The following is a 13307-nucleotide window of genomic DNA, read 5'->3' as shown; positions in this document are numbered from 1 at the left end:
AGTTCATGATTTATAATTTCAACCCCTGCCCTTTTTTGCCAATCTTTCAGCTACTTACTTTTTCTGCTTTCTCCCTGGACCTGTTGGGTAGAAACTTAACCTTGAATGAAGCATGTAATGTCTTCTCTGTGCCTGTTCCTGAGCTGAACATTGCTAGAAAAAGTCACATAGAAAGATTGATTATTCCATTATAAAGTATTTATTACATATCTTAAGTGGGCTCTCAGTATCATCCAACAGTTCTCCTAATTTTTTTATGTTCAAATAATTCTCCTTTGTGCAACGACTGTTGAAAACTTTATTTACTTCGCCAGGCTTTTTACTTTCCTCATTCACCCCCAGCCTTAGCAGGTAACTAGCTGCTTGCTGTGTTATGGAGAAAATAGAAGCTCCTCAACATGCAAATCTGCCTTCATTACAGCGTAAGGGCCTGTCTTCTATCTTAGCTCAGTGTCTGCCTGTGCTTTGCATCCCATCCCTTTCTACCTTCTCAGAAATTCTAAAATATCTAAAATGATCTTTTTGCTTCCTGATACTTTCAAACAACCCCTTTCATTTTTATCTTTTCCATCAGCTGATCCCACATCCGCATTTTCTGACTTTCGACCACATTCCTCCCTTTCCAGCCAGACTTTTTAAAAGTCATTTATACACATCTCTAATCTCTTATGTAAAGCCTTTGAGAACAGATTTGATTCAGAATTTTTTGGATTTATAAAAGCATTAATATGTACATGCCATCTATGGCGTGAGCCTATAGTCATCACATTGTTATTTCTGCACTGAAGTGTGTAGCTTTTCACTTTATGTGGGACAAATAAGGGCTACAAATAGCCTCATGTCAGTTCAGGTTAGGTTTTGCTTCCAAAAGAGTTATTAAAACAAAACAAAAAACAAAACCTTAATTTTTCAGAAGTTTTTGGTTTTTGAAATAATGGGTAAGAAATCATGGGCATGTTTGCTACCTCTGTTTTCTCACCTTCCTCATATTTTTTTAACCCATTCTGGCTTGTACTTCCCTCACATGGTTTTTGCTAACTCTACCAATAACCTTTCTCTAAAAGGCTCATGTCAAACACTAGGTGTCTGCATGTTTTCAGTCCTCATTTCACTGGACTAATGATACCAAGCTCCATCAAGCACTCTCTCCCCTTAGCTTCCTTGGCACTACCCTCCCCTGGCTGTCCTCTGTCACTTCTGTGCAGGGTTATTGTCTTCTCTTGTCTTTCATTTAATTGCTGGATCATTCCAAGGCTTTGTTCTTGATCTCACTCATGTCTCTGCCTTCAGCTCCTAATTATGTGCACATAAATCATAAATACATGCTTTAGCCCCGACCCACCTCCCCTTTGAGCCTGAGCCTTTACTTTATCATCTTTCCCCTCCTCCCCCCACTGGTATACATCATTTTGGTGACTTTCAATTCTTTCAGAACAAACATCAGGGTCTTTGGTGTGGCCTTAAGGGCCTGCATTGCCTGGCCACTGCCACTTCCTCCCATTTAACTGTGTTCCCTCTGCCCCTGACGTGTCATGCTGCCTCTTACACCAGGGCCAGTATACAGGCTACTCCCGCTAGATGGAACACTTTCTTTCTATGCAGTTAATTCCATGTTTTTCATCTTCACTCAACTCTCACTTTTCTATAGAAGTGCCCTAATTCAGGTGCTCTATCACCAAATCTTATGGCGCCATATACGAATTGTAACACTAATAATAGTTTTTACTTTATTTTTTGAGATCACTTAATACCTTTTCTCCGCTAGACTGTAAGCTCTCTTAGCTCAAGGATTATGTCCACTTTTGTTCACTTATATTTCCAGGATAGTACTTGGCATACAGTAGGCAAATAAACATTTTTAGTGAGTTCTGTACATTAGTCTTTTCTAATTTATAAAAGTGAGTTCTGTATATGTATTTATCAGTGTAGCATGTGCAGTGTCTGTAGTTTTATGTGGATGCAGTCCTGATGGTCTCTTGAAAATGACAGACACGTTCTGAAGAATTCCATGAGTTACATAATCACACACAGAGCTAAAGGGCCAAGTACCTTGTCTTTCTTTGATCTCGTTCACAATTTCTCCTCCTCCTTGTTCTTAATTCGCTTTTTCTGCATTGACTTCCTGCCCCATGTTCTTTATAGATAGCAGGTGTCTTACTAAGTCTAGTGTTGTGTGCAAACAAAATAAATGCCGTGTTCCGCACAATTCAGCAGACTCAACTCTCTTGTCAGTGTGTAGGTATCACAGGATTAAAAATAGTGTAGCCATCTGTTAACTGACCAAACAGTTTTAGTATTGTGAAAGGGTGTGGTGGGAGAGGGAGACAGAGGGTCGTGCATATTGTCAGAACAAGGTGCAGTGCAGAAACCACCTTGTGACCTCTTAATACTGAAACTTAAGAGTCAATTCAAAATTAGGAAGAGATTTGGTGGAGGCCTGATATAGGGGATTTTCCAGAATAGGTGACAGAAGAATTTTTTTCAGCATTTTAATATTTCACTAAAATTTTTTAGAGAAGGGAATATGTGTTTATAAAGACATGAATTTATGAAATTTAATTAACATAATATATATTTATGTAATATATCATATGTTTCAAGAAATGAACTTTAATTAACCTTTTATATTTTACTCTTTAATTAGGAAAATCAATAGATTCCCAGTCATCCCGAAGTGAATGTGAAATTGTGCCAAAAGTCACTAAAATGACTGTATCTGGAAAGAAGCAAACCATGGGATTTGAAGTACCTGGGTAAGGTTTATAACCCTGTCCCCCTCCTTTTTTGAAATTAGTTTGTCTCCTGTTAGACTATAAGAAAATATGTCATTAACATTGAACTATGTCATAGCACAAAAAGAAAGGTATGAGAAATTAGACTTAACTCTAGACTTATCCATGTATGTTACTTAATCTCACTATTAACTTCCTCGTATAAATTAAATTATTTATAGCTACTTTAACAAAAACACCTAAGATTTTGTGAAATCTAACACTGTGAGATGGGACTCCTTGTGCCACTAGATGGCGTACGTAAGCAGCAATTGGGAATTACATTTACAGGGGTTGGCAAAAGTAGGTTTACAGTTGCAATACAAATAATGCAATAATTAATAAATAATAATAAAAGAATAAATTATGTTTCACACACTCACAACTGTAAACCTACTCTTGTCCACCCCTGTAGCTGGTGAATCATGGAATCATTAATTAAATTTTTTTTGTTAGTTATTATTTTTAAACTCTTATTAGATTTTCATGTAGAGTAAAATGGATCAGTGTAACAAGGACATAAAATATAAAATGAAACATAGCTCATATTTCAGATATATAGTGAAAAATGATAGTAAGTCATACATTAGTAACACTTATTTGTTCCTTCTCATCAGTCTCTAGAATTCTCCCAGGAGGTTTTATAGAAAAGGGATGTGGGTTGCTTGAACTCAACAGCACAGCTTGAAAACATACTTTTAACCCCTTTAAAATGTTTTAGATTTTTTTCATTATCCTCTAAATTTTTACTTCATGTATTTTCTCTGCCATTTAGATGGGAAACACTATTACCAAGTATAAACAATAGAGGATTTTTTTAACTTCCAAGATATATAAACTCAGTATACTTTCTTTCCCTTCCTTACAATGTTCTTCTAAGTCAATGGACATATCCTGCCTCTTGGTTGGGGAGAATCATTGATCACTTATTTCAATTTTTTATTTTTAAAAGCGAGACTTTATTTACAAGATTTCAGACTTAGTGAAGGAAAGAACTACATATCTAGGATAGAGTAGGTGTTCAGTATAAGCTAGTTGAATGACTGGATGAATGAGAAGTTAATTTTTGATTTGGATAACTTTAGCCCATTAAAAGAATTTTGAATCCTGATTCAGTCACAGAAAGTTTAACGTATGTCTTTTCTCTCTGAATTGGGATTGGGTTGTCTGAATCATAAACGCCTTTTTTACCCTTATGTCTTAAGTGCCATTTAATCTTCTTATGGGATTATTTCCAATGAGAGATAAATAAATACACACAATTTCTTGTCCTAAGGATTTTATAATCTCAATGCAAAAGGTTTCAGAAGTCTTAGAAAGCAACATGCAATAAGCCCAAATTAATGTATCATATTAGAAGTAAATGCATAGTTATCTATATGAATAATTATAAAAATAATGGGTATAAATGGTCAAGACATAAAAATAAATAGTAAGTATAAGTAAATAATTTTTGAAAACCCAGCTTTATACTTTGCCAGTGTAATGAAAGCCTTTCAGAATCTTCTAAGACTCCATGCTTCATGAGGACAGGAACTGTTAATGTTCATCATTGTACCCTCTGATAGAACAGTTGTTTAAATATTTATTGATCAGAGTCCTCGGGAAAATACATTTTACTTTAAAAATAAACTTGTAACCCGCCAGGCGTGGCTCAGCAGTTGAGCGTCGACCTAGGATCCGGGCGATCAGGGTTCGATTCCCGGTCAGGGCACATGCCCGGGTTGCAGGCTCGATCTCCAGTTGGGGGTGTGCAGGAGGCAGTAGATCAGTGACTCTCTTTCATCATTAATGTCTCTCTCTCTCCCTCTTCCTTCCTCTCTTTGAAATCAATAAAGATATATTAAAAAACAAACAAACAAAAAAACTTGCAAATGGCATAAAGGTAAAAAAAAAAAAAAAAAAAAGACAGGCTATGAATTAATATTCTCATGTGGCCCAGTGCAAAAGTCATCAGAATGTGAAAGTTCTGTAGGTACCGATTGAGATACTCAGAAATGCCTAACATTGCTCAAGGATCGCTCTATATTTGCATCAGATACTTTCATAGGATTTTGGGGAGGGGGGGCATTTATAATAGGGATAATACTTAGGCTGTTGTTTTGATTTGGTCTCAAGAAAGCACAAAGAAATATAATGAAATATTTTGAGCCAAAATTTCAGCATTGTAGATTTTTACATAGTGTGATTCCCAATGACAGCTTATAAAAAAGGATAATGCATTGCTCAGAAGAAATTCACACAGCAAACTTTTCCTTCACTAGTATTAAAGATACTAAATACCTCTCTAGAAAATTCATGTAAGTAAAAATGGTTAGAGCCTTGTATAGAGAACAAATACTCTGTGGTTAACTTCTTAAATCTAAATTATTAGCTTTCCAGTGTCATTTAAATAACTCAAGAAGAAAGATTAAGCCTCTAGATTTATGTAGAAATATTCCCACTTTTGGAAGGTGGTGTAGAAACAAAATAGGCTTGCTGTTTTATAATAATAATTAAGGTTACAAATTATATCAGAAAGCACCTGAATAAATGTTCAACCAACTTAATTCTTTTTTCATATTAGTCAGTAATTATAGCCTTGAACCCGGAATGGTTGTTTTTAGACCTCATCTTAAAAATTGTTCAAAGTTTTAAAACATTAACTTTTATTTCATAATATGCAGAATTTTTTACTAAGTACAGATTTACACAGAATGCTTTTCTAATTACTTTGGTCACGTCCCTCTAACTGTATATAATTTAGTGAATTAATTTTCAGTTTACCTAAGATCTCTTGAAAGGGAATGTTATCATGAAAGTGAGAGCAAAGCAAGCTTTTCATGCTGCCGACTTGTAAATGAAATAAACTCAGGCCCATGTTTTGTGAAGTCCTTCCTGTCCTGAGCAACCCCTCTGAGGGCTGCCTGCATTGGTGGGTGAGCTGAGCTTCAGGCCTCTACCTACTCTTGTTAACCATAGCTAATCTGCCTTTATCTGTTTTCCATGTTGGAGTCAGTGTAAGCATTCGGAAAGCTTCTGTAACTAAAAACAGAAAGATGTGAAACAAAAGATAGTGATTTCTCCCAGGTCTGATTAGAACCAAAGCCTATGTGTAGTCATGCCGGTTGAGTACTTTCATTGTTAAGTTGTAGTTTTTTTGTTTTTTGTTTTTTTACTCCTAAATACAGAGTTGTCATATTTTGATTTTAGAGCTAGCTCTGGGCAGTCAGGTAAATGTTTGCAAATTATAGTCTAAGTTTGATTTCACTTAATTTAGCCTCTTGGAATCGTTTAAAAGAATTGGAGCATTTTTCACATTAGTAAAATGTTTTCTCTAGCTCAAGATGAAGCTAGTCTAAGCACTGTTAAAAAATGAACACCCAAATTGGCTAGTGGAGATTTGCAAAGCGAAATAAAATGGGAATGGATATGAGGTTTTTAACAAAGTTGCAAATATAACAATCTGTCTCTTTCCTGGGGTATAGGATTAAGGGCCAGTGTTGAGCATATAAAAATGCCCTGAGAGGAAATGAATCTGTTTTTTGGTACAGTGGGTAAGAAGAAAGTAGGTTTACTATTCTTACACGTTTCCTTATGCTGCAATCTTAAGTGATTTTTATAAACTACTTTTTGTATGTAGTTCTCCGCCAATTCCATATTAAATTGGATATAATTGCTGTCATTCTTAAGAACTTGCAGTTTCCTGTTCTCGTCCTAACTCTATCTATAGTCACTGAAGGAACTGTAAAGCATACCACAGTCTGGTGGGTTAGATCACATTCTTTATAGCTGTCCACAGGATAGCACTGCTATAGTTTCTATGGAGAGTAGTCAAAGAGCTGATGAACTGAAATCAGTGTTTACTTTGGAGGCATCTTCATTGTCAAGGAGAGAATAAATTAAGCGAGGTGGTCTTATTTCTACCTTATGTGTCTGAGCCCCCCCCCCCCCACTAGAGTGTAAGCTTTTGGAAGTAGTAGATGACTTGCTCATTTCTGTATCACCCTTTCTTTTCAACATCAGTTCCTAATATGTGTTGTAGTTTTTAGTAAATCAAGTATTTTTTGAATTAATGAATTAAAGCTCCTTTGCCAAAAGTATTAAGGATATATAGACATTTAGAAATAGCTCCCTTAAAGATAGTTTGAACAAAAGAGATTGTAAGTCTCTCTCTTGTTAAGAGAATGAGTTAGGGATAAAACTATTTTTTTAATATTCATTTATCTCCAGGAACACATTTGGTGTCAATTTTTTAAAAATGTCTCCTTTATGCCATCTGTTTTGATAGGTTTATATGGCTAAGGCTATGGGCTTAGACTTTGAATTTCAGTTATTTTACAGGATATTTTCTTCTTATCGTAGTTTTGCTAGACTGTTTTTCTCCTGAGATCTTCCAACTCTGTATTTGTGTGGTTTGGGTCTAACTTCTTATCATTTCTACCTTAACAGACTCTAACCACTTAGCAGAGGTCTCTTTGGTTTGCAAGTGTAAGGAATATGAAGAGAGAACTTCTCTGCCCTTCTGACTTTATAAGACATCAGTCAAGTTGATTTTAACACTATTTTCCTATCTCTGCTTTCTTTAGAGTAACTGAAGAAAATGGTCATATTTTCCACACACCTCAAAAAGGACATCCTAGTGAAGATACCAGCATTGCTTCTTCTGATGTTCTAGAGACCGTTTCTAAATCAGCTCCTCCATCCCACAGCACTCAAGCATCAGAAGAGCAGTGTTCAACACAAACACCAGTGAAAAAGTCTAGCAAGCTGAGGCAACAAATAGATGTAAAAGCAGAGCTGGAGAAGCGGCAAGGAGGGAAGCAGCTCCTCAACTTAGTAGTCATTGGTAATGTCCCTTGCTCCTCTGGACTGTCACTCAACTCTGCTTGAGCCTGACAGCTTTCTAGTTGCAGCATGAAAACTCTTGTTCCACTGAGTTTCTCTATGGGAGTAATAGACATAAAGCAAGGGGGCATTGCATCATAATGCTTTCTAATCACATTGGGTGAAATAATGGCAGGTTACCAAGGTCATTAGACTTCATTGAGATGTTTTCATTTTGTGAGCAGTTTGAAAATGGCGTGTCTTGTTGACAATTTTAATTTCCAAAAACCAGGGAAATTCCCCTCCTCTCTAAAAAGACATGCTCTTTCCCCTCGACTTAGATGTTTTAAATATCGTTTAACAAAAATTGATATTACTCTAAACATTGCCATGAACTATTGAGTAACATATTCATGCAATGCCTCAATGTGAACAACATCTGGAAAATGTACCTAGTATTAATCCTGAATCAATTTTCCTTAGGTCATGTTGATGCTGGGAAAAGTACTCTGATGGGCCATATGCTTTATCTTCTGGGTAATGTAAACAAAAGAACTATGCATAAGTATGAACAGGAGTCTAAAAAGGCTGGCAAAGCTTCGTTTGCATATGCATGGGTCTTGGATGAGACTGGAGAAGAAAGGGAAAGGTAGTTGCTATATTTCAAGATTTTCAGTTTGAAATGATATATAATCTTTTAATTAAGTATGTAAAATGTGTTAAATATGTGTGAAACATACCATGAAATATTTTAGACTATCTTTAGAAAAAAGCTCTCAATTATTTGGGAAATATTTTTATTGTAGTTTTTGTTACTACATACATAATAAATCTACATATGTTTTTTACTCTTCCAAATTCTATAAGATAATTTAAAAGAATATTTATTAAAATTTTTTAAAAAAGCAGTGAAATAACTTAGCTAATTATTCAATGGAAGATGTTTCTGTTACTTCCCTAAGTAAAATTCAAATTGTCTTGATTTTAAAATTAAAATTATGAGTAAGACTCTTAATTTTATATTAGGTTATAAAGGAAAGGTAACTTTTTGTAATAAACTGTCTTCTGTCTGGAATCAAAATGACCAGTAAATGCAAATGACTGGACTTAATTTATTTTTATACTTTTTGTACTATGTTTTTGTGAGACGAAAGTCAACAGGTGATTAAACATTATCTCTTACCATGTAGATTTAATCCAGTCAGTTACTTCTTCTGTATTTGTAATGTGTTCAGTGCTAATATTAGGGAGGTTCTAGCAGGAGAGTGCAGCTACTCATATACCTCTTGCCAAAGAAAAGTATTTCTTTTGAAGTTCTTTTAGAATAGTGATATATATCACATTAGAATTGTTAGAGATAGGGAGGCAATGGCACCTTTGTGAAGAAAGGATGAGAACACCTTTGTAATTAAGTGAAATGGCAGATGTATCAACTGTGTCAAAGTAATTAAGGACTCTGAAGTCCTCTGAAAGTCCTAAGTCAACAAAGGTTATTCTCTGTTCCCTTTATCTTCATTCTGAATATGAATAGAGATTATAGTTGGATTTTCATACTTTTTAAAAATGTATATTTTTTTCTTACAGTCTTGGATAATCTATGTTATAATATATAAGGTAATTCTCAGTAAAGGGGGTCACAATATTCCTTAGCTCTTCTGATAAACAGGAATTTATATTATAGTGTTTTTTTCATAATAGTTGTCACCTTTATTCTATATAATATCACAAGCTTGTTTTCCAATCTAGTCAGAAAAGTTAGTGGGACAGTTGCAAATTTTTAGAAAACTGGTATTGGAAAACAGTGGAATTTTGTATGATGTCATATTAGAAGACTAAATAATTTTTTGTCTATCAGTTTACCATGCAGATTATTAAAGTATATGGCTTTTTTTCTTTGTGCCATCTATTAAGTAGGTAAACAGATTGAGAACACTATAATTTAACAAGTTAGAATAACTTGTTTGAATTTACTTAATATATGAGTTGAGCTGGCAAGTGACGCAATAATCTCATTCCTAGAATAATCAATACTTTTAGTGGCTTTTTTCAATAACACATCTGCTGGTTATCTGTCATATTTTTGCTGCTGCTAGTTCTCTATTGTTCAGCATGATGCAGTTTTTAGACTATTCCTTCATTCTGTAGAATGGAGAAGCTTCCAGATACATATTGAGAGTTTTAACTCACTGCTATATGTTTCTTAATAGCATTGTAAAAATATAATGTGTTGCTTATACCAGCATGTTAAATATTTATAAATCCTCTCTTCTGCTTGTGTGTTGAACACAAATTAGTAAAATGAGTGACATCTTCATATCCTTAGACTTACAAATCCAGACCAGAGCTGGGTCAAAAGAATATATTGTGGTCAAAGAAGTCTAGGGAACAGCTTGAAATGAGTTTTGATTTATCACTTATCTAAAAGCAATTATTTGGAGATTATTAAAGAAAATGAAGCATCATTTTCAGAAGCTCAAATGGGTCATGGTTTCAGATTAAACTAGAATGACTTGAGTAAGGAGACCTTACTGCTAAGGCGAACATGTAACTTACAATAATTGTTGGGATACTAGGTAGTAAAGGGAGTGTTCATTCATTACTCTGGACTATCCTGGGCAAACCAGATGAATAATTACCTAGTTCATTGCCCACCTGAATTCTCTTATAAATTCCTGAAGTCTAGAATGACTTAGTACCTTCGTAGACCCTCCCTGGGCTTTCTTATAATCTGAATCTACATTTTTGTTGCTATGAAGAGGTACTGCATTTGGTCTCCAAGAAAGATGAAATGGGATATGAAAAAAACTACTGTTCATCTTTCTCAATTTTTAAAAAATTGGGCATCTCCTTTGATATCTCCTCTTTTCTAAATGTGTAACATAATGACCACTCTGCAAATGAAAGTTTTATAAGTTTATTTCCATAATTAGTGAAACATAAATCTGAGATGAGGAAAACTACCCCCTGATAGTGGTCATTCATTTTACCTTTTCTCATGTGCAGTATTTATTGTTCCCTTTTTTGGAATTGTCCCCATATGCCATATATCCTTCTTTGTTTGCAATCTACATTGCTTACACCCGCCCCCCAAGCCTATTAATTTAATTAAGTTCTTGCTGTGTCCACAACTGTATTTTAAAGCAATATGGGTGTAATTCTGTCACAGCAGAAATTCCTGCCTAAATTGATAACTTAATTTCTCAAAGTAATAGACTATATAATAAAATTTCTGCTGTTACTTAAGAATTTAGACTGTCATTTAAGTTATATTATGAAATAATTTAATCCATAACACTGACTATTTATATAGTGCATTCTAACCATTTTATGTTTTCTTTAAGGGGAGTAACAATGGATGTTGGTATGACAAAGTTTGAGACCACAACCAAAGTTATTACATTAATGGATGCTCCAGGCCATAAGGATTTCATTCCAAATATGATTACGGGTGCGGCCCAGGTATCAGATATTTCCTTAACTGTAGTGTACTAAGCGTACATAAAATTTCCTGATGCTAAGGTTATAATTCTAGGGTTATAACTTTTAAAATATTTAAAATTTTTAACTTTTAAAAAATTTGAAAAAATAGAGAAATTTTTTTCATGATCTCTTTATCAGTACTTTATAAAACCTTTTCTTATTTATTACAAAGAAACAAATTTTTAAAAGCTATGAATTTCTTTATAGTAAAAATAATGGTAAAATGCTTGATGAGGTATATGTAGCCTTATATTTTATTTATTAAGTTGGAGCGATGATTTCAACACCTGCCTTTTACTCTATTCAGGTTTTATATATTTATTAGGAGTTAATTTATGCAGAAATAATGAGGCTTGAGAGTTTTCCCCCTGTGGTTTATTTACATTCTTTATAGGGTTAAAAACCAATCACAGTTTATAAACTTACGTGATTCTTAGTAAGGATACTGAAAAAAAATCAAAGTAACTAAAACAGTGAAAGTAATACTGCACATATAGGACACTGATTTCTTTTATAATAGATGGTTTTTGGAAATCATGGAGAGTTCAAAAATTTGCCTTTGTCACTTGAGAAAAGTGTGACTTCAGCAATTGACCATTTTCTGAGTTCTCCCACCCATTAAAAGTGAATGTTATTATGAGCCTTTGTCAATCTTAAAAGGATATTATATAAATAAATTAAAATATATTTGAAGATAAATGAGAAAGTATTTGATTCTTTAGAAAGTTGATATATAATTTCAGAATATTAATTTCAGGTTCATGGATTGAATGAGATGATGAGGATTGAAAAATAATAATCACTTGATTAAGTACCTAACATGAGCAAACACTATGCTAGTTTTTTTTTTATGCATTTAGTCTAATCCTTATAACAATTCTATGAAGTACAAATTATCCCCATTTTAAATTAGTACACTTCTCATTGCATTTACCAAATGATACAACATACTTTTCTCTTCTTTCCTTATATGTATGTGTCTCTGAGTGTGTATGTATGTATATGTGTATATATGCATGTATGTATTTTATGTTTTTTTCTTTGTTTAATTCTTACTGAACACCAGCTATATTCCAAACACTATGGTAGGAAGTGTGGGATATGATGGACTACAAAGCTCATTATAATCGTTTAATGGGAGAGACAAACATCAGAACAAGTATTTACAGTAAAATGTTTTTGAATCCTAGAACCAGAGTAATCATAAAGATCATTTATTCCAAATTCCTTATGGGAACTTTTTTATTCTTTGTCTCTTAAAAAAATTTTTTTTCATATGCTTTTATTGATTTCAGGGAGAGGGAGAGAGAGATAGAAACATCAATGATGAGAGAGGGAGTCATTGATTGGCTGCGTCCCTACTGGGGATCGAGCCCGAAACCTGCGCATTGAACCAAGTTTGACTGGGAATCGAACCATGACCTTGTTCATGGGTCGACACTTAACCACTGAGCCATGCAGCCTGGGCTATTCTTTGTCACTTTTTCCCTGCTGCATGCTAGTACTTTTTAATTTAAAAATTTTAATCCATCTATGTAACTCTTTTGTTTTATTTGCTTTGGTGTTTGGTATCTGGTTAGAGTATGCCTTTCAAATCTGACCAACACAGTTAATTGAATAATCTGTCCTTAAATTAAAATGCTGTGACACTATTTCGAGTTTTGATTGTTTTTTCTTCCTTAGGCGGATGTAGCTGTTTTAGTTGTAGATGCCAGCAGGGGAGAGTTTGAAGCTGGATTTGAGACTGGGGGACAGACACGAGAACACGGCCTCTTGGTTCGTTCTCTTGGAGTAACACAGCTTGCAGTTGCAGTCAATAAAATGGATCAGGTATTTAAAGACTTTATGAAGATTTGTTTTAGATGCTAATTAAGATGCCAGTCTGCTGTATTGATGACTTCAGATGTGACTAGTGAATTTTATTAGTTCAAGTCCCATATTTGAAAAAAATTCATGATTCTGATAATAAATAAATGACATGAGTAATTTTAAGCAAAAATGTCTTATTTTCAAAATTAATTAAAATATCTTAAAATTGTTTTTAGTTATAAAATACCCACACTTATGAATATTTCCAGTTTTGTGTGTATTTAGAAATAGTTTATTCTGTGGAGATTTCTGGGCATTTTTCAGATTTGCTAGACATGATTAAAATGCCTTTGAGAGAAGTTCTAGTTGTTTCCTCTTGACACATATGATATACTCACTTTCTCAAACTGTTATCAACACTGCTATTTTTAAAGGAGTGTT

The 13307-nt window shown here is 34.0% G+C and overlaps 1 protein-coding gene across 2 annotated transcripts in view; it reads left to right on the top strand.

The window, feature by feature from the left end:
* Positions 1-13307, top strand: part of HBS1L (HBS1 like translational GTPase) — a 73238-nt gene that overhangs the window by 40748 nt on the left and 19183 nt on the right. For both annotated transcript variants that reach the window (XM_081141185.1, XM_081141187.1), the window contains 5 exons: positions 2645-2753; positions 7340-7599; positions 8061-8226; positions 10919-11036; positions 12741-12887. In XM_081141185.1, the coding sequence (XP_080997311.1) occupies positions 2645-2753; positions 7340-7599; positions 8061-8226; positions 10919-11036; positions 12741-12887 (800 nt within the window). The remainder of the gene's footprint in view (positions 1-2644; positions 2754-7339; positions 7600-8060; positions 8227-10918; positions 11037-12740; positions 12888-13307) is intronic.

The sequence above is a fragment of the Miniopterus schreibersii genome, assembly GCF_964146895.1.
Source record: "Miniopterus schreibersii genome assembly, chromosome: 6".
Taxonomy (NCBI): Eukaryota; Metazoa; Chordata; class Mammalia; order Chiroptera; family Miniopteridae; genus Miniopterus; species Miniopterus schreibersii.
Note: the sequence above shows the minus strand (reverse complement) of the source record. Positions and strands in the feature narration are given on the sequence as shown.